The sequence below is a fragment of the Crocodylus siamensis genome, chromosome 11, assembly GCF_052110815.1.
Source record: "Crocodylus siamensis isolate JL-2025a chromosome 11, ASM5211081v1, whole genome shotgun sequence".
Lineage (NCBI taxonomy): Eukaryota > Metazoa > Chordata > Crocodylia > Crocodylidae > Crocodylus > Crocodylus siamensis.
Genome location: NC_143405.1, coordinates 43,478,478 through 43,501,087, shown reverse-complemented (window position 1 = coordinate 43,501,087; position 22,610 = coordinate 43,478,478). Strand labels below are relative to the sequence as shown.

Below are 22,610 nucleotides of genomic sequence, written 5' to 3'. Positions count from 1 at the left end.
CCAATCTTCACCTCCCAGCTCTGCTCCATTACCTCAGCCAAAATGTTTCTTCATTTTTGCTTGACCTGCCCACCCAAAAGCACATATTGTTGTTATGCTTCCTGTTGTACTTTATAACCACCACTTTTTGCTTTATTTTAATCTCTGTTATCTCCAAAGATACATTAAGTCAGCACCAAATTCCACCCCACTCCTACTATATCTCTTCACCTTTTTGGCCAGGTACAAACATTACATTTTTATAAGTGATCAGAAACCAGTCTATATGTATAATGGAACAGAAGTTCAGCATGCAGAAACTGGTTTAAAAATGGTGGAACCCAGTCTAAGATTTGACCTCTGCCTCCACCAAAGGGCAAATGTTTGTTCTATTCGCTGCTTATCTAAACTACGCTGCTCACAGAAAACCACATAACTTTGATCAATTCCACCTTTGGCTTTTTGAATGTCTATAGCTAGCCTTTGAGTCCAATTCCATTTAGTTAAAAAAGTTATGTTGACATCAGATGGGATCAAGGAAATTAAATGCTATATACATAGCAGGATTGCAATGATCCAACTAGTTCTATTTGAATATGTCTTCTCTTTTGCATTGACCAAAACTAGAATCAAAAGTATTCATGTAATTTTTTAAATTAAAATCTTCTTTGCAACAATTTTGTTCTCTTTAAGGTCCTTTTAGCAGCCTATTTTGGAAATTCTCAAGAGCTATGTCAGTATAATTCATACTGAGCTGAGTTTCACAAAGATTTATTATTTCTGACAACAGTACAACTGTGGCAAAGGAAAAGGAGTTCATCCATATACCTTGCTTTACTCTCTGGCTTCATAAAAAAGTTTTCTGTGGGAGAAAGGGAATTTTAAAAACATGGTGGGTGTTAGAAAATCTGCTTGCTGTTAAGAAGGATACCACGTGTTCTCTAAGATGTTGTGGTAGATATAAGACTCTGCAAGCCTGCTGCTACATCGTTTAGAACAGAAGGTACAACACACTGAATTTCAAAGGGAGAAGAACAGAGAGACAGGAACAGCAGCATGCCATGTACAGCCTTGTAAAATATATCTGCTATTGAAATAGAAAACAGTGCCAGCAAGCATATGTATCAATCTCATTCTTGTTCACTGGAATCATATGGAAAGTGTTTGCAACATCCCTACTCCATTTATGAAATGGTGCAGCCTGTAATGAATGGTGATGTTCCAGTTTGGACCCATCTATTATACCCACATATGCCTGAAGCTTATGAGTCTTGCATAATACATTTAAAATAAAATAGAAGAGGATGACTAGCATAGAGTAATATATGTGATAATGCTGTATACAGGATCTCTTGAATGCATTTCTTTATAAAACAAAAAGACAGAAAGCCTAATTTAAAGCCACAAAAGGGCTCAAAGCTGAGAGTTAGCAAATACTCTGATCCTGGTGCAACTTAAGCATGTGCTGGACTTCAAGCATGCGATTAGTTTGATTCATGCACTTAGTAGCTGGCACATTCGTAAGTGGTCAGTACCTTGCCAAAATTAATGAAACTTCAAATAATTAACAGAAATGCAATTTTGTATTTGAATAAAACTGTGACAGAGTCTCCTAGATTATACCCTTTGTAATCTGGTTTGTGCCTTTACACTCCATTGTTCCTACAACGGTCTTTAGTACACAGATGCTAAGCTAATGAGGAAAATCCTCATTATAACTCTGGAAAACCTGTAGTTTCAAAAATCCATCAGTCAGTTTTACTGAATTTTACATTCACTTTGTTGCAAGAAAGGTGGAAGATCTAATGAAGTAGTTACTATTATTTTGTGGTTGAGCCAGAGATCTGCAGTTCAAGAGATGGAGTAGCATGTATTTTAATTCACCGATTCTTCAATATGCATTGTGGGAGTTTTCATTGCTGCAAAAAGAACCATTAAAAAAAATCCTGACCACTCTGGTAACAGCTTACATATGAAAACAACTGTTTAGATCTCACAGACAATTAGACTGCTATACATTTAAATTTCTAATAAATTAAATTCAAAACAGTTTTCCTTTAAATTTATCACACAAGTAAATTCATGATCATCTCTGATTACCAATAAAAAAGTAGGATGAAATATTGCTATAAATACACAAAAAGCAAACAAAGCAGCAACAAAAAAGCTGTCAAATAACTTTTTGGTGCAACATGACAATCAAAAATCAAGAAGGATGAAATTTATCCCAATTTATATTTTTTTGAGAAGGGATAAAAAAAAAAACCTATCTAAAATATCTAAACAAAACAACATGTAAACCCTGTACTTGATCTCAGACATGCTTTTTCAATTCCTGGTTTTCTTGATCCTTTTGTTTCTATTACTTGTATGTCAAGCACCATCTGTTTCTATTTACTGTAACAGCAATATGAACTCACTAATTAACTTTAATCATACTTATCTGACATACATTTTATCTATATCTACAGAGATGTACAGTGCACACAACAGCCTATTGTTATAAATTGAGAATTGACTGAAAATGGAAGCCTGTTTTACCACTGCTACTCGTGATGGCACCAATACATATGCAGACACATGAAATCTGATTTAAAAGCCTCTGGCTGCAACTTTATCTGACCTGTAATTAAGTGTAAGATAATCCAGTTATGCTTGTTTCTGAAGGCCTTAGATCCTCAAAACCAGATCTACCAGTAAGACTGGGCTTACTAAGCACGGGATCCCTGCATCTGAGCCAGACTATAAAAGTCTGTTCTACAAACCTGTTCCTCACCTTCAAGCCTAGGTACAGATGTTACCCATTATCCGTAGTGAATGATTAGAAATCAAACCATTCACATAATCATACAGAAGTTTGGGACAAAGAGTCTGGTCTAAAAATGGCAGAACCCAGTCTAAAATAAACCTGGGTGGATGTGCACTCAAACTTGTTCAAATTAGGTTAGTCCAATGCATCAAATTTCTGTACCAGATCCCCTATCAAATCATGTTAGGTCGCTATCTGCCAGCTGCCCAAGCTCCTTTGAAGCCCCTGCTTCCCCTGCCTTGCAAGGAGGTGCACTGGCCATGGCCTGTGTTCAGCTGCTCTGACCAAGTGTCCAGCCAGCCGTGCCCCAGGCTCTCACAGAGCAGAGTAAGCACTGTGGCTGACAATGGCAGGGGAGGGAGGGAAGGGGAGCTCTGCTGTGCCCTACATCTCAGTCAGGCTCCCTGGGTGTGCACCTGCTTGTAGGATGTATAGGGCTCCCTGGGTGGGAGTCCACCCAGAGACCCCCATGTCCCCCATGAGCAGGCACAGAACCTGGGAGGCATGCTGGAGTGCCCCCAACCTGTTTCCCCTGGCCAGTGCAGGCAGTCTAAATGATATGCCTCCCCACCACCACCAAAGGGTGAATATGTGTTCTGTTTACTTTTGAACTGACCTATACCACATACAGAAAACTGTGTAAGCTTGATCAATTCTCCCTCAGGCTTTTTGAACATCTGTACGTAACCTAAACAACACTTACTCATTCCAACCCCATGCTGGAGCGTTTGGACTATCACAAACAACCTTGCAAGAAGCTCCCAAAAAAGAATGTAAAAACTGAATCTCCTGCTGAATTCAGAATGTCACAGGGCAGGGTCCTAAGAGCAGCCGTCATCTCTCCTAGCGCCCCCCCTACCGTGCCAAGTAGGTATCAATGCCCCCTCGATCTCTCCCGCCACATCTTTGATAAGATTTTTAAGGGAGGCTGCCTTTTTATCCTCCTTGACACAGTACCCCTGACATACTCCAATCTGTGCCCCGTCTACCATGACTCTGTGCGCTCCCACCTCAAGGGCTACGCATGGCTCATACCACCCCCAATACCACACCCCAAGTCTCTCAGATATACCAGATGTTGTCGAGTCAATTACTGTTGCCTGCACCCTCACGGACACCCTCCGGGCTTGTCTTCTACTTGTGGCCCACACCAGGGCCTTTCTTGTCTGTGTGCCCTCCCTGGGGCTTCTCTCATTATCGCCCTCCCTGGGGCTTCTCATCTATGCACCCTTCCTGGGCTTCTGGTCCGAGTGCCCTCCCTGGGTCTGGGCACTTGGAGCTCAGGTGGCCGTAGCCATGCCTGGACCCCTTAATCCCCTCCTTGGGTCTGCGCCTCCTATGGGCCTCAGGTGGCCTCGACCTTACCTGGCCCCCAGTGCGCTGTGCCCCTTCTCAGGGCTGCGGTCAGTGCATCCCTAGATGCGGTGCCCTCTCTGGCACCGGGGCCCCACACTGCTGTGGAGCCCCTAATGAGGCCTCCTCCAACCCCTATTAGCCTTACCCAGTCCTCTGGTGTAACAACCAAAAGCAATAACATAAGCCAATTGGCTGCAACTCAAAGCTAAGCCTCCTGGCTAAAACATAAACTCTAAACCATCAGGCAATTTATCAACCCAAATCCCTACCAGGGCTTCCTCCACCCAGTCTCCTCACACGGGAGCTGTTTCAGGCCATCAGGCTTCTCTGCACTGCCTGCTCCAACAGAGCTCCGACTTCCTCGGCTGCCAAAGGGGAATTGACTCTGGCCTCAGCCTGGCTTGTTTATATAGGCCAGGCCCTGCCCCCTTCTGGTCAGCTGACCAAACTGCGGTTGCCCCGGCAACCGGCACCTGTCCTTCTTTCTAGGAGCAGGGCACTTCAATGCTCTGCGACACACCTCCCCCCTTAAGTTCGAGTCTCACTAGGAGCAGGGCACGGAAGTGCCCTGCGACACAGAACTTCACAATATCTACATAAATTAGAAACCTGAAAGCCTTTGAGCAAATAACTGGCCAACAAGCAAACTGTGTCTCCTAAGTAATCCCAGCCATGAATATGAAAATGAATTTCTGTATTATATCAGTACAACAGTATATCAGTATATCAGTTCAATGTTATTTCTCAGAAAGTGGACTATTCCACTTGCTTTAAAGGAAAGAAGGTGAAAAAGCCCCAATAAAGAAGAAATATAGACTAAACTGTCCATGAATTTTGTTTGTTTTTCAGAAGCACTGTCATTTAGTGGTCAATTAAAGCCTTTAGGGGCAAGTCTACAACCCTTTCAAATTTTCATTGAACTTTTCCATAACTATGGATGCTCCTATTAGCTACATAAATGTCCAATTCAAATCTGAATCCCAATAACTTCCTGTCATGAAGGGTAACTTCTGGCAAAGAGTTTAATAGTTTAAGTATGTGCCGTGTGTTAAGTACCAGAAATATTAGGGAAAGGCCAAAACATTACTCCTGACCCAAAAAACAGGAGCACAACTTCCAAATCTTGATTATCTCCATTGTACCTGAATTAAAGAGGTTTGTTTCCCTCCCTTTATGGGTTAAATCTAAACAATTTTAGCTGCTGCCAGGAGGCAGCAGAATCACCTATAACATGGTCTCATTTAAGATATTTTGCGTAGGATTCCATGGCACAAAAATGCCATTATAATCAGACACTGTAAGATATGCAAGGACTTCATTCACCCTGTTCTCCACCACATCGTGACCAATAACCAAGAAGGAATAAGATATTTCCCCAAGATAAAGTGTATGTAACTATCATCTTTTCCCCTAGGAGACGTAGGGATTACTTGAGTATTATAAATGGACTTAATCCATTAACGTGATACGAAGAAAAGCCTAGACTACTTTGAATTCCATTAGAGTTTTCAAAGAAGAGATTATGTGTTTTACCAATCTAGGAATACGATTTAGCGGAATGGAAAACTAAGACTCACACATTTCCAGGTTAAATGACTCTTTCTGTGTTAGCCCATTACAGTTCAGGAACAAAAAGAAAGTTTAAAAAAAATATTGACACTCAGGAAGCCCTGTACTATTTGGTTCATAAGACTTTTTTTAAATTCAGTGATGCCTGTCTATACTCAACAGAAACATAGTGGAAACAGAATACTTTGTTAGTGGAATACAGTAGCTTTAAAGTATGTGAAATAGTCAGTGTTCTTTAAATAGTTTCCTCTCTGCTAGAGTTTATTTAAATCACAAGGTGTTTCTCTGTAAATGGGATGAGTCTCCTGCATATTCTTCCTTCAGAATCAGAGGAAATAAACTGTTTTTGGCTACAGCTGTGCCAAAGTAGATGCTGTATTTACTTGAATCCAAGATGAGGCTTATCCCTCTAACCAATATGGGGGAAAAAACCTCTGTCTTAGATTGGAGGGGGCAGACAGCTGCTGCAGCTCCATCTCTGGGTCTGGGGAGAAGCCAGAGGTGAACTGTCACCTGTCCAGAGTGGCTTATGGTTCAGAAAAGGGGATGTACCTAAGGGGGAAATGCAGAGGAAACCAAGCAGTGGAGGGAAGTGTGGGGAAGACCCAAGGTGGGAGGGGCATGTTGGGGAGACCATATGATGGGAGGGGCAAGTGGGAAAGACCTGTGGGGTGTGGTTTGGGAGAAATGTGGGAGAGACTGCACAACCTGCCCCCCCGCCACTTATCTTCTGCCCCAGCTCTGGTGTCAACCCTGACCCGGATCCCGAACCTGATCCCAACCTGGTCCAAAACTGCTGCTGCTTCTGCCTGGCCAGCGTGGGACTGATGCCACTAACTGCCATGGAACTAGGGACACCACAGAAGTGGCTGCGGGGGGCGGGGAGCAGAGGGGCAGGCAGTGGGGGATGGGGCAAGAGTCTGAGGGAAGGCAAGCAGCAGGGAGGCAGGTGGGTATGTGGGCAAGTAGCCAGTGCAGGCAGATAGCGGGAGGGGGCAAGTGGCTGGGGGAGGCAGAAGCAGAGAAGCTGGCACAAGCATGGTGGGGGAGAGGGACAGGGATAGGGACAGGGAAGCAAGGAGAGTGGGAGTCTGGCCACCTGCCCCCTCCATCTGTACTTTTCCTGATACAGTGCTGGGGGAAATGAATTTAAGATGCCTCCAATAATTAGATTCTATACATGGAAACTTATAAGAAATGTATAATTTTCCATGCATAGAATCTAATTATTGAGGGGTTCTTGAATTTGAAGTCATCTTGGATTTCGGTAAATGCAGTAATCATTAGCAGTACATACAACAGGGTGCACCTACCAGCAAGCAGTGGGGATAGTGGGTGTTAGTTCACTGGACTGTCTTCACATTTGTGATGGGAAATATAACCTGGTATAACAAGACACAAGTCAATTTAAGGAAAAACACAGTTGCTGCACCACATCAGACAACCGAAAGAAATCTTGATCGCTGTTTAAATGGCCAGAAGTAGAGTAGATTTCTTGGTTATTCTGTTTCTGGTAAACGTTTATCTGTGTTACTACTATAATTTTTACCACATTATTGTTTTCTCTTCTAACCAAAGTACTATAACTAATAAATGGAAACAGGACATGGATTATAGGCTGGGGAAAATTCTGTTTACAAATACATATCTTCAGTGATTGCAATATAAGGAAAAAAATAACCATATATACATAAAAAGTGAATTGACAGATTTAATAATGTGTTTCCAAATTTAAGCTTGCCATGAAGATTAAATTAAAAAAGGAATAACTTTTTAGACTACAATGCAAAATACACAAAACAAGGCTTGAGTTATTGTTGGAAATGAACCTCACACAGTGCTTAACTTTCAGTGACCTTGCCCTGCAAACATCTTTTCAATTTGTTGAGTGCTAAAAATAACACAATTGTAGCTTCAAAGGATTACCCAAACTAAAAGATCTGAGAGACATCCTTTAAAGCTTCTGTTATATCACACAAAGTGCTGCAAGAACTCAGGAAACACACCTGGCTAGCAAGTTTTTGTTGAAAGACAATAATTTAAAAAGAAAGAACAATGATCAGAACCCTGAATTCATAAGCTAAAAGAAAACTGTATCAACATCCACAGAGAACTGAAAAGTGAGAAACACTATTGGCTATAACAGGAAGCAATAGTTAAAAAGTCACCGTATCCTGTAACAAGAACAGGAATTGCTAGAAGAGCCTGATGTCAGCCCTCACAGATGCAATGGAAGAGATGTGTCAAACATGGAGGAATGTTATCTGAAGCAGGAACTATGATGAGGCAACTCTTAAGGAAAGGTCCTTCCCAAATGCTGTACCTTCAAACAGCAATGTGTAATTATAAGAACACTTCCTGATGGTTATAATTTCCGACTGACATGGTGACTCATAGTGGTCCTTACATTATCTAATTGAAACCTAATTAAAATTATTCCCTGTTGCATAGAATACATACTTAAAGTTGCATTCACAAATTGAGTATGCTGCACGCATACCTTGGGGAAGATGCAGGGAGGTATTAGAAAACAACACTTTGGGAATTGGTTTTCACCTCATTTTTCAAATTGTTTAGTATAAAGTAAAGGATTTTATTCTTTGTCTTTAACCTCACCCTCCATTTCAAAAGTCAGAACTGTTAAATGCTGGTGTGGTGTCATGTGACCAATATTCATAAGATTTCCTTTCACTACATTGTCATCTTTCATCTTGAATTCACACAATCTATAATTCACCAAGAGTATCCAGAATTATGAGGCCTAACATTGCCACCAGTATCCAGAGTATTTTCTGGATGATCCCTTGGGTTTACTTTATAGAATGTCAGCTGCTCCACATTTTTAGGCCCTGTCCAGCTCTATCCATTAATCCTTCAGTTGTCTTGTCTATTTTCTGTTCCAAGTCAGCAAAGGAATCCATGTACAGTAATAAAGTAGTGCACAGCTCTCTTAATAATTTTTCTCAACCTCCTGAACACTCAGACATATTGGTGGGGAAAGATAGGAGATGACTATAAGAGCTCCATTTTGGAAATACTGTATTTACTCAAATATAAGACAGCCCTGAATATAAGACGACCCCCTAGATTCTATATATGTAAAATGTATACATTTGTTATGGTTGTCTAGGTATACAATCTAATTATTGGAGGTTTGCCTTGAATTTGTCCCCTTCCCACTGCTACAGGAGGGAAAATAAATCTGGGGGTCAGGTAGCCCCCTTACCTTGTGCCTCCCACAACTTCTTCCCTCTGTCAGAAATTTCTTTCCCACAACATAAAAACTAGGAAAAATTTGAAAACACTTTCTTTGAAATGAACATAATTTACCATATAGGCAAATTACTATAGGTACCCATAGATTTAGTTCATCCAGAATTGATGCATTTTACCTTTTTGAATCTGCTGCAAGGTTTAGCATAGGTCCTCCATAAACATACTTTTAAGCAGCACTTTTACACCTACTTATAGGTAATATAAACTATACATAATATAAGTCCAAAGCTAAAAGTCTCATAATTTACCAGATAGGTCATTGGGCCCCAGCAGAGTCAATGGCATCTTAAGGCAAAGTGACCCCCACAACTCTGCACTGCTCACTATGTGCATCAGCAGATATTCCCCACAAAGGAACCATGTGCTAATCAGACCACCACTCACGACTGGAACCACATGTTCCTGTCAAGTCCTGGGGTGAGTCATGGGGACTTTTGCATCCTCTTGCCCCCTTTGATCCATTTTGGGATTACCTCCCTTTGGGCTTGGAGGAGCATATACCTTGTTCAGATAGGCTGCACTAATCTATTCTTATGGTAGGTTCCATGTGTGTTTTCCTTTGGAACTGCACATGGAAGAAAATGGCAAGGAACAAGCAGTACAAAGTGAAACCGTCTGGAGACAGAGGAATGTGAGAAGAATGTCAGACATCCTTCTATTTCTCTGAGCCAAGTACATGAGCCAGATTTGCAAATTGGCAAGAGGGGTAGAATCCAAAACAGCCCACTTTCTCAAGTATTTGCAGGGCAGCTGCTGCAATAGTGGTAGGTGTACATGACAACCAAAGGCAGCCCATAGGCCATGATGTCTCCATGGTTCTACAAGGTCCTGAAATGCTTCTGGGAAAAATACAAGCTGCACAGCATGACCTTAGCAACCCTGGTGAACCACCACAAGATATGGGAGGTGGTAAGGGCATCATATTGCCCATGGACTACCTGGTGACAGCTGCCAGGCCATGTAGGAGCGAATCTTCCACAAGGATCTTCAGAAGGAGCACAAAGACCTGAACTGGTAGGCAGCCCACCGGGCACTCCCTGTACAAGCCTGGAAAAACAGTGCAAGGCAGAATAGTTCTTTGAACTGCCCAAGGCAGACCTCCCAGTGGCAGGCAGAAACAATTGATCACCTCTTCTGGGACTACCCATACACCAGAGGGGTATGGAAGAAAGTAAACACATTCCTCCTGGTGGTGACATGTTTCAGAATCTGGACCAGAGACGTGGTCCTCTATGGGCACTTGACCAAACAGCAACGGGCCCTGACAGCTCGCTTCAACCAATTCAAATCATGCTTCAGGTGTGCCCTGTGGAAGGCCAGAAACCTACTCACAAACAGGCACTCAGATCCCACAGTTGAGAACTGTTTTAAAATGGGGCTGAGTGAAATGTACTGTTACTACAGGAAGACAGAAGAGGATGACAGGAAAGAAAGAGAGGGGACTGGCATAGACTTTTCAGAGGCAAATCCTCCAAAGAGAACAACAAGGTGGACAGCAGTGAGGACAGAGATGACCACGACAATGACAAATACAGCAACAATGAGTGAAAGCACTGGAATGGTGATGGGTGCATGGGTGTGCAGGTGCGTGATGTGAACTTTGTAATAGGACTAAAATAGTTTAACTGTCAAAGTGTGATTTGGTCTGTCATGTGAATCACAGTGGTCACTTGACAGGTTGATAGAGGTACAGTTATATAGGTAGTTATCTATATAGAAATAAATATTTTTGCAAAAAATAAATCTGTATGTTTGTCCAATATGGCCATGTGTTTTATAGTCATGTTCCATGTTGGCTGCTTTTCATCAGCTTCATAGTTGGTTTCCATAATGGAGCACATGGTGCTTTTGGCAGCTTTTTATGATACACCATGTATTTCCATGTATAAGAATGTGAGATGCGGGGCTTTTTCTTTGCACTGTTTTGAGGGGAACAACCTCATCTTGTATTCAAGTAAATATAATAAATGTGAATTATCAAAGTTCCTCTCTCTACCTGTACACACACAGAGGCAACTCCACCTTCATATACATATGAACTTTTGAACTAGTTCCCCCTGGATGCCTCAACAGCAGCAAGATACCAAGCAATATTCTCAGTTTATATCTGCCAGGTCCAGTCATAATTGTTAAAAGCCTTGCTTATTTATGGTTTTGTCAAATCTATGTTAGATTTGTCAAAGCTTGTTCTTGTTTTCTGTCTGTTGAAGTATAATGGTTATTCAGTGCATTTCAAGTGAAAGAGCCAGATATACACCCTACAAAGGGCTAGGGTAGAGCCTTCTCAGTGAGCTGCCTATAACTGCAAAGACAACCTTTGATGGAAATTGGGCTGAGTCCAACTTTGCCAACTACAAGCTACTTGTCTGAGCATGTATATTCTTATGGGACAAGTTGAGTCTCTCAACTCTAATTCTACCGTGAATACAGTTCTTGCCAATTACAAAAAATCCTCACAAGTGAAGGTAATTTTGGCTAGGACTGGTGCAAGACTCATGATGATATAAGAAGATCTAGTCCTTTCCTGAATTCTGGGCCTTGCGTTATGGAAAGTTCCTGTTCAGCATCCTCTTCTGCTTGCTTGGTTCCTGAGATAGAAGCCATAAATCAGAGCTTTTAATGATGTAGGTAGAGCTCTTCCCCCTTTCCTCAGCAATCCAACGCTGTTCTCAGAGGAGGAGAAGCAGGAATAGCCTGCCAAGTCTGTTCCCTTCAACCTTCCCATGAAAAATCAGAAACAGCTCCTCTCTTCCTGCCTTGCCCCTTTCAACTTCTCTGTCCTGGAAACACTTGGCCTGCAAATGGGGAGGAAAAGAGGAGGATCTTGCTGCACCTGCCACCCTAGCCTAGAAGAGGGGAGTGAACCAGAGAAGGGACAAAACTGACTAGGTCATGGAGCTACATGGGAAACGGCCAGAACAGATGGAGGTTCTGGGGTCTGATGGAGAGATCTAGGGCCTACAGGATAAGCAAAACTGATGGGAGGCCCAGGGAAGACCCGTGCAAACTGGGATTGATTGCAAACTGGGATTAATGCAAAATTGTTGCAAGGAACATAACTGAGACAGAATCTGGGGAAACAGAATGGATTTGGAGATTAGGAGAATTAGCTGCTGTTCAAGGAAAAAGGCCATTTCTGAGAAGTGAGAACTCTTGTAGAACCCAAGGGTCACTATCACCTCTCCATGTAGAGCAGAGCAATTCAAATTGTCAAATGCTCACAAAAATGAATCAATACACCTAAAACACTACAGAAACTCTTTATAAAAAAAAGAAAAATCTCAGAATGTCTGGAAGCAAACTCATTATTTTTTCAGTAGTGTGATTCATAAATTTTGACTGCTCTATATTGAGTTTAACCTTATTAATTGGAGGCTAGTTAAGAGGAGGAGGGGACTGAATTGCATTGTTTCCTATGGGAAATGATTTGTGCATTCATGCATTCTACACATTTACAAAGCACCAACCAGAGAACACAGAACTTTCAAGTTATGGTAATGAATGTTCAATAAATAATGTAAAGAAAGATTTGGTTCTTTATTTTTTTAAAGCTTGAGTTTAGAATTATCCACCAAAAATGAATCTGAGACTGATTCTGCATCATATCATACTATCCTGAATGAAACTCAGATTGTAAGCAAATTGTGACCCTGGTATGTAACACAATTTGCCCCTAGGAATGCTACTATATGCTTAGCATTTGTAGAGTGCTGCCATTTGTGGTGGTGTCATTTCTAAATCTTTCCTCATGACAAAATAAACTGATGAGGAGCACCAGGCTTTTGACCTTGAAGGTCCTCACTATCCCAGGTTTCATATTCATTTGAATGCTTCATTGCAGTTTAAATCATTTAACAGCCATACAACATTAGTCCTATTCCTTTTGTAAATGTTATGCTGTATTTTTGTTGCAGACAAAGGTAGCAGTGGCAAGATATAACCATGAAACATGAGTTTTCAATCAACTACCATTTAAAATGTCAATGAGTCTGAAAAGAAAATCCACCTAATATTTGTAGTGTCCACACAAATATGTTTACCATTCCCACTCTGGGAAGCACCAGCTCTCTGTTCCCATGCAACAAAATCCTTTCAGCACAGTTAATCCTTATAGATGCCAGAAGAATAAATCCTAGAAGAACAAACAAGTGCACTGTCAAAACTATGTCAACATGTAGGCCTATCTGTAGTGATATTATATATTCCATTGCCTCCAATCAAAGCCCAGGATAACCAGATTTCACATTTAGAGTCATCCGATCCTGCAAGGGTTGGCACAGCACAGCTAATAATTGAACAGAATTGAGAAACTAAAATGGATTTTAAAAGGGTGCTTTATTTTTGTGCACTGGATTTGAAGCAGATTAAATAATCTGGGCTATGCTATCAGGTCACGATTTGTATGTTACAGCTGTCCAGTTTGATTTAACAATCACTCTTTGCATGACCTGTTGACCAAGTAAGAGGCAGTGAAAACCTCTGAGAGTTACAGATGGACAGTGGAAACAGGAGTGCAATAAAACTGACTGCAGTGATATTGAATGCTGATGGAGTGATTCAATAGATCAAACAGCTGAGCTCCTCTGCAAGATACAGTTATTTTCTAAAATAAAGCCACAAAAGAAGCTGGATTAGCACATACCCTTGATTCCCACTTCAACTTTATAATACATGTACATTACCGTTCCACTTAACAAACTTGGACTAAACCTTCTACAAGAGAACAAGCAAACAACCATGAAAGGTGAGATATAATTCCTGTTTAGACCTATAGGAATGTACTTCTACTTTGTACAGAAATCTTGTCTTTGCCAAACATTGCCTATTTTTAACTTTATAATGGTAGCTGTATTTGTTTCTAAAAATAACTGTTGCAGAACAGCGTAACACCAGATAATGCATTTCTGCTTATATGAACACAGAATTCAAGAGCTGCAGCAAAAAACTTTGTAATTTTATTTCAACTGTAATTTCATTTTTATAGTGCATATTTAGTGGTTAGCATGTTAAATTGTAGTTACAGAAATCCAAGATTTTCTTTGATAGATTTAGTATGGTTAATACTTAAATCACATTTTGTTATTCCTTTAAGATATAGTTCCCTGTTGCTATTTAATGCTTGAGCTCAGGAAGAGAAAACATGCGTCCTTTCATTTCCAAAGCTTTTCCCTAATGATTGACTAAAAGAGTTACCATTTTGAAATAACAGATGATCAATATTGAACTGATTCACCGAGACACTGTTGAAAAGGGTCTAACAGTCTACCTGTTTCAATTTTACTGAGCCAAAATAATTAATATAAGATCATATTCCAACCATCTCAATACATCTTGATTATTTCATTGAAATAATGAAAGTACTCTGAAGTAACATAGCTTTATGCAACACACTGTGCTTTGAAGGAATACAAGCAACTACATATGATAGGTACAAGTTATTATATTAGTTCAATCAAAGCAAACTTGATTATTGTTAGGAGCAACAGCAGTAGATAATAAATTAAATATTAAATATTAGAGTAATCTTGTGACCTTATTCATCATTTTAACAACTTGACTTGAAAAATGTTTGCCTGGTAGGGGTTCAAACATCTGGAAAGTTTACAGCTGGCATTCAGGTAAGGGAATTTCAAATAATAACTATAAACATGGGTGGATACTTTAAAGGACAGCCGCTCAATAATCTGAATCCTGGGAAACTGCTGTTAAGTTCTATATAGTGAAGCTTTTGAACATTGTTTTTCCTCTAACAGAACACTAGCTTAAATCTTTATGCTGTAACATGGAATCAAAAAAGTGGCTAAATGGAGGCTGTGCTCACAACTCTTAAGATAAGGCGGTTTGGAATCATTACTTGCACTGAAAGAAAAACATTACAATTTAATAGCCCTGGGAACTCTATCAAGGCATTACATTCTCTTGGGCATGCAACAATTAGGAAATCATTCAATTTTTATGGCAAGGAGCTGATGGCAAAACATGCTAAAATTTGTTTGTATTTAAGATAAAGCCCCAAAATACAGCTGTTTGAATTTTACAGATTTATAAAATTGTCTTTAGTCTACATATAAGGATTTTAGTTTTATCTACAACTGACTCATATTATACTAGTATACGGAACTCTGAAGTAAATATACAACCTTAATGCTAATTATTTTATATTTGACATCCAATAATATACCTATACCTTTGTCTAGGTAACCAATATCTATTTTTTCAAAACATAGAGATTCTAAATGATTTCACAGCATTTTTGTATTTGTTATACAGGCTACTTGCTTTTGATTTTGAATGTTATCCTATTAATATATGAGGTTCATGGATGTCCTGAAAAGTGCCTATGCCATCCACCTTCGAAGACAGTAGACTGCAAGAATCAAGGACTTGTTGACATTCCCTCCCATTTACCTTCTGAAACTCAAATCTTACTGTTGCAGAATAACCACATTTGGAGAATCAATCAAAGTGCATTCACTGGAGCACCTTGGCTCAAAATTTTAGAGCTGTCTAATAATTCAATAACAAGTTTGGCATCAGGTGCTTTCCAAGGGCTACGATACCTACAAGTTCTAAACCTAACCAAGAACTTGATTCATTATGTAGAAAACAAGACTTTCAGTTCCCTCCCACAGCTGAAAGAACTGGATTTATCTTCCAACAAGATACTAAGTCTGCCTGAAACTTTGGGGAAAAATACCGGAAATATAACGTTATTGTCTGTGAAACATAACAAGCTTCAGAAAATGGAAAGAGTTCTTCTGGAGTCACTTCCAAACCTGAAAGTTGTTCTTTTCAAAGATAACCCATGGCAATGTAATTGCAATGTCTTTGGCCTTAAACTGTGGCTGGAGAGCTTTTTATACAGAGGTAAGTAACTTTCTTCATTAGGAAGAATGCAGGCAAACTGGCCTAGCATACCCCTTAATTGTCCTAATAGCTATGACCTTAATGCAAGAAACCATTTAAGCACACATTTAATTCCATCCCTGCTCAGAAGCACACTTACACACATGTCTTTAGAAGAGGGATGCTTACCTGAATTGGTGCGTGTGATTATTACACATAGCTCTTCTGTACTGACAATATACTACAAATAGGCATGTTTTTCTGAAGTACATCAGCATTATCTTAAATACTCACAGAAAAGACCGTGTAAATCACCATCCCATACACGTTTTATAAGTGACATCTGACTGCACAGAAAATCTGCATATAGCAATCTCTAAACCATATACATGATCCTTTCCCATGTGAAAGATTCTAATTTCAGGTATATTTAAATTAGAATACATATTTCTGAAAAGTTTCTTTGCATCTTAATAATATATTTACTATATGCAAATCAATGTACTTTGGGCATATTTATATTAAACTACTTAATAACATTCAATTCTCTCTAGCTAGCTGCAAATTCATCAGTAATTTCTTTACTTTTCTTTTTTTTGGATATTCAGAAGTTGTTTCTTTTTACTTTTGAACGGCCTTGCAGCAGTTCATGATGGGCAGTTTTAGAATCCAAAATGATTAGATTACAGCCTACAAGGGTTTATTATCCTAAAATATTCCTTTGCTCATTTGTTCTATCTGAGTTGGCAGAGTGTAAGGAGACAAAGGTATTAATGGAAGCAAGGCAGGTTTTGAGAAACTAGGAAACAAGACATCCGTTTTTTTTCCTAAAATAAACTTTGATGCTCAAATATAAGTATTTTATAAGCTTCCTATTGGCAAATGAGCTAATACACCAGCACACTACAACACAACAGTATATGTTGACTTGTTTGCTGCAAGACAACTGCTATTCAGAATCCACTGAGTTGCCTTAACTCACAGTTAAGTGATCAACCGTCTTGAAGATGATATCTCATTTGAGAACAAAAGAGTAGAGGACTAAGTTCAGACTATAATGAAGTCCTAGTAGACATACATAACCTGTGATAGTCTGCCGTTTACTATGCCTAAACAGAATTGCAGCATTCATCACTATTTTCTAGTAGCACTAAGCACAAAGAGTTACTGTGGAACTTGCCAACTAGCTTTCACTCTGGGCTATAATTTATTCTACTAATTAATTAACTACTATTTAAATAAGTTTATACGAGAATAAAGGAAAACCTCATACTTTTCTACTAGAAATGTTTATTCTTCATACATATTTCCTTGCTTAAGTTTAAAAAAAATAATCTGATGATAACCAATGCATCAATGACTAGCGAAACATCCAAATGTTACATTAGAAAGTTTCAAATATGCACCAGTTCCCAATTAGAAAAAAATAATCTCAATTTTGTCCCCATCCTTTAAAATTGTTTAATTTTAGAACATCTTTCACTAGAACACTGGTATTTTTTTTTCTTCTATGTTATATCTCTTTTTATATTGAGGTCCTGTTTCATAGGGTAACTACCTAAACATTGAGCCAGTTCCTTGGCATGCTCCAGTGTTACTGGCCACAGTGGGAAATAGCATGCTTCAACAGTACTGGCTACACTGGGAACCGGCTAGCAAAAAGGCAGTATCCAGGTAAAATACAGTCATTGCAACTGGGCACAAATTAAAGCAGTCTTGAGGCCATGCTAAATTATATTGGGAACTAAACCAGAGTAAATGGCTTGAGGAAAGCTGCTAAATAAAACATATCTGCATCTTCCAATAACATTTGTGCCAGGGAAAATACTGCCCAAAATCTGTCTCTGGTTCACTGGAGCTGTGAGGAAAGATATACATTTGATTAAGTCCATCTATTTAAGACTACTAGTGCAACTAGATAATAGTGAAAAGATGCAATTAGTTTCAGGAAGTATATCAGCAAAATTAAACAAGGTGCTTAAAGCCAACAGCCACATGCAACTAGAGTAAAACTTATCAAAATCTTCCCGTGGATGTGTTGATGGAGCAGTTTTGTAATTTAACTGACAGAAGTTATTATCTTGAAGAGATTCAGCTCCCTGAGGTAACACCTTAATATTTTATCCCCAAGCTTTTGTTAGATTTTTTCTGGACTAATTCCCCATGACAAATATCTGCAGGGGTTCCAACTTAGAATGTAAAGGTCCAAGATAAGCATATCCGATTGTCTTAATTAACATGCCAGCAACATAACTTTTTAAAATTTTATCTCTGAAAAAACAGCCACTGTTTGGCAATTCAGTAATTTTCTTCTACTACTTCCACCTTTGTATTGATCACTACAAATGAAGTGAAATATGCAACCCCCATTTAATAACCAGTTTGGAAAGAAATCGAGATGCCACAGACCCCAACATACTTACATTTCTTTATTTAGCTCTGACTTAACAGAAAATGAGTTATGTTCCACATTAATCCTTCCAATTCTTCCTCAGAAGCAGATTGCATATTTATGGCAAAGGCATGCTCTGGCCTTAGGGAACGGTGCTGTGTGCCCTAACTGAATACTGCTGGTAATGGAAAATTGTTTGATTTCAAAGAAAAAATCTTAAATGTTTCATTCATTAGAACACTAAAAATATTTAAATATTTCTGAACTAAATGTAACTCAAGCAATCGATACTTGTTGGATGTACTAAAAAAAATTTGATTGAATGCTTTACTTAAGGCAGAAATACAATTTTCCAACACAACCTTTTCAGCCACTCATAACGATAGGGGGACCATAGCTGCAAAATGTGGATCTTCATCCATATCTACATTCAGACTTCCAAGTTTGGAGGTTTTTGGACCTACATTTTTGGTTTGGCCAATTACAGATCATTGAAGCAGCAGTTACATTCAAATCCACCTTGGAACATTATCAGTACTTATGGAGAAGGTGGCCTCAGGAATTTGGCTTGGTTTGGGCTCATCTGTACTCATTCCTTTCTCAAACAAATTATTTTTAGGATGAAAATGTCCATGCATGGCTTCAGCTAAAAGGTGGTTTGTTTGGGATGAGAAAAGAAGAAAGGAGAGAAGAAATCTGAGCTGATTTGATTCAATTAATTTAATAATGCTGACATGAAAGCTCACACTATTTTAGGCACAACTTACTAACCAAGAGACCATGTCTCCAAGGGCCCATGTGTATGAGCAAGACAGGAAGCTGAGAGATTCTAGAAATGGATAAGAGTGGGGAATAATCATGCTTTACTGCTTAAGCAGAAGTAAAGACACTTCCTTTTCTGCTTCTCCCATACCAAGAGCACCCATTTAGACAAGGGCAAGACCAGCCCTAAACGAGTAACAGATGAGTCAATGAGTATCATAAAATGAGTATCATAAAATATCCACGATGTACCATGTGGACAAATACATTCTGTATAAACAACTTAACTCCTTTAATTTTCTGACTCTTGTATTCATGTTTACTCAGTTGTAATGTTGCTTTATAAATTGGTTCTTGTACATAGCATAAGTGGAACAACTTTTTTACAGGCAAGGTACTAATAAAAGTCAAAGCACATAGACCATTTGGCTTTCACAGTTTGCATCATGGCAAATATTAGCACATAATGTCAGAACAATGACTTCATGGAATATTTCTGTCAGTTCTAATGGGACATTTTTACAACAGGTATATTGTTTCCATTTATGTTTATAAGAAAAAAGTGATGGTATGAATTTGCTTGGTAACAATATATCTTTGTTTTCATTTATGAATTTATCCTATTTTATATGATTGGCAATTTTATTACAACATTTATAAAATACAAGTTAGATTATTCCTAATGAATTACTGGTTACAAACAACTTCTTATTTAAGTGATTAACGTGTCATAATCTTACCCTATAATTAATTAGAAATGTAAACTTCATAAAATATGGTTATACATTTTCAAAAGTAGAAAATCAAAGCTTTATACATTTCATTAGGCTTCTGTTAGTTTTAACATATAGATAATTCACAAAACCCAGCACTGTAAGACCTTAATATGTTATTTTCAGGAGGAATAAGCGATGGCATTATCTGTTCCACACCTGAGAATCGGAAGGGAAAGGACCTCCTCAAAGTCCCTTATGAGATCTATGGAGTATGTCCTCCTACAGCTGCTCATGTTAACCTGGCTAGTTTTCACCACCATACCTCTGAGCACAGAAATTCACTGAAGCATGCTCATCACAATGAACACGGAGACAGTAGCCATTCAGACTGTGAACCTAAACCGAAATCAAGGCCAGTTAATTTGCGTCACGCAATCGCCACTGTAGTAATAACTGGAGTTGTCTGTGGAATTGTGTGTCTAATGATGTTGGCAGCTGCTGTCTATGGTTGTGCCTATGCTGCAATTACTGCTAAATACCACAAAGAACGCTTGGCCCCCGCAATAGAACAGGGGAGTCCTGAGGAAAAAGAGCCATTTGATAGCTCCTTGGCTTGAGTGAGTTTTGTTTTTGTTTTATCTAAAATAAGAACTCCCCGTTTAGTCCAAAGCCTAGTGTCTAAGTAGGATTGATTTACTCATTACTACTATATTTTTCTTTTTCACATTAAAATGTTTCCGTGAAAATATTCTTTGGGTAGCATTTTATGTCAGGAGTATAAATAGATAAATTAAATACTTTATACTTTGTATATTCCTACATTCTGAAGTTAAACAACATGAGTTTCAAATGAAAAAAATGTTGATGTTACCACTTCCAAATATTCTGGTTTATATTAACTAGGCCCTGAGGTAAAATTGATACAATACATGGCAATTACTGAGAGTTACTAGCGAATATGAGTGAGCTTTTATGGAATGAAAGATATGAAGCAGTTTTAAGCTATTTGCTGAAACTTGCCTTATATGTACCTAGAGAAATACAATAGAAAAGAAGTTGTAAGTATAATTAATACAATAAAATTAGGCACCAGAAGCAATTTAGTCAACCAATTTGAGTATTTTAAAAATAAATTATTTACACATACTTTTTTCACTAATCTAGATGCTCCAATATATAAAATACTATTCAATGTTGCATCCACAGTGCAGCTTATGAGGTAGGAAATCTATAGTTAGGTGCAGCATTTCATTTCTGGAGTCTGGAGAGTCTGTGCAAAGACATAAATACCTTTCTCGATTTTGGGGGTAAGCAAGTGTAGAAAAGGTCAAGATGGAAAAGAAAAGAAGAATAATTTTTTAGTTGGATTATGGTACTCAAGTATCAGGAGGTCATGACAGATACAAGAGAAGCATAAATAAAATACAGACATAAAAACCACCTGTTAGTCTACAATGGACCAATATGCATATTTATAACAAACATTTCTAATGATCCTTATTCAAAAAGTTACAGAAGGCTTCCTTTTTGTCACTCTCATAGTAGGTATACGATGCTAGGTTTTGTATAATGAAAACAACACAACTACATATCCATACAGCCCAGTTCACCCCAATGCCTACCCTAACAGAAGGCATAAAGATTGCTGTAATAGAAAGGCTGCAGCCACATTTTCAACAGAAAATGAGAAGGGGATAAAAATATTTTTAAAGTGAAGTAATTTTCAAATACAACATAAAAATCTAAGACTGGAAGGTATTTTAGCAGTCATTTCATCTTCCCCTCAGCTCTCTTTTAGTTTAGCCTGTTTTAGAAAACCTCCAAAAGGGGTAGAAATGAACTATTTCTATGGTTAGATCTTCTCCTAATTTATAACCTAAGTGATCTTTACTGCAAATGCTTTCTATCTTATTGGATAGGAGACCTGAGCAGACCACAGATGAGGAAGATGTGCCGATGAAGGGAAAGGAAGTCACATTACAGGACATGATGAGGTCCTGTAATTCCTCCTAACAGGTCTTGCCTTATCACTGGCCTGCTGGAGGGAGAGAAGAGATGATAGGGTAGAGGGAAGCACGAAGCCAATCAACAACTTAAGCGCTCGTTCAAGACTCTGGTTGCCCGAGGAACAGTGAGTTTCATTAACCCCATCTGCTTGTGATTTCAGAAGACATCCCACACAGCTGTACTTGGGGCCTTTCTACTAGGGTTGTTTGAAGCTTCATTCGCTGACTCAATTTGGCACAGATTTGGCCCAATTCAGTGGCTGAATCGCTGAATCCAAATCGAATCAGGAGACTCTTTAATCTCTCCAAATTGAATTGGAACCCTCCAAATCAATTAAAAGGATTTGGAAAGGTTTGACAATCCAGAAATAGACACAGCTTTAAATGTTTTTTCTACATATGTGTAGGTATCCAGCGGCTCATGAATGCTGAGATCCTGGGGTGGATGGAACATTCCGCAGGAGCACGGGGGAGGGGGAATGTAGGGGCGGGGCCAAGCAGGCTTGGCAGCAGATCCAGAAGTGGACCAAAAGTACCTTTGCTGAGCACAGGCTCCCCACACTCCTGCGGGACTCCCCATCTGCCCAAGCGCTACAGCATCCATAAGCCACACCTGGTACCTCAAGGTATGTAGAAAAAAACATTTAAAGGTATGTCTATGGCCGAATCGCTGATTCTCCGAATTTGGGCTGAATCTGAATCTGAATTGAATAGGACCCATTCTGCACACCCCTACATTCTACAATGTATTAGACAAAATAAAGGTTGCCATATTGTCTAAAGGATTACACCACAGCTTCAGAATTGAGGCCATCTGCAATGAGCAGTGTGGAAGAAAAGGCAGGCTGCTAAATCTGCAACCACTAGTGGGAAAAATGAAGTTGGTCAAACTTCTGAGG

The 22,610-nt window shown here is 39.2% G+C and overlaps 2 protein-coding genes across 5 annotated transcripts in view; one reads left to right on the top strand and one right to left on the bottom strand.

Annotated features, from left to right (window-relative positions):
* The window catches only part of CACNA2D3 (calcium voltage-gated channel auxiliary subunit alpha2delta 3), an 891,165-nt gene that overhangs the window by 104,278 nt on the left and 764,277 nt on the right, over positions 1 to 22,610 (bottom strand). The window lies entirely within an intron of this gene.
* Positions 13,306 to 21,361, top strand: LRTM1 (leucine rich repeat transmembrane protein 1). Its single transcript, XM_090021144.1, has 3 exons — positions 13,306 to 13,733; positions 15,260 to 15,856; positions 19,889 to 21,361. The coding sequence occupies exons 1-3, from the start codon at positions 13,661 to 13,663 to the stop codon at positions 20,320 to 20,322; spliced, it is 1,104 nt and encodes a 367-aa protein (XP_089877270.1). The 5' UTR covers positions 13,306 to 13,660; the 3' UTR covers positions 20,323 to 21,361.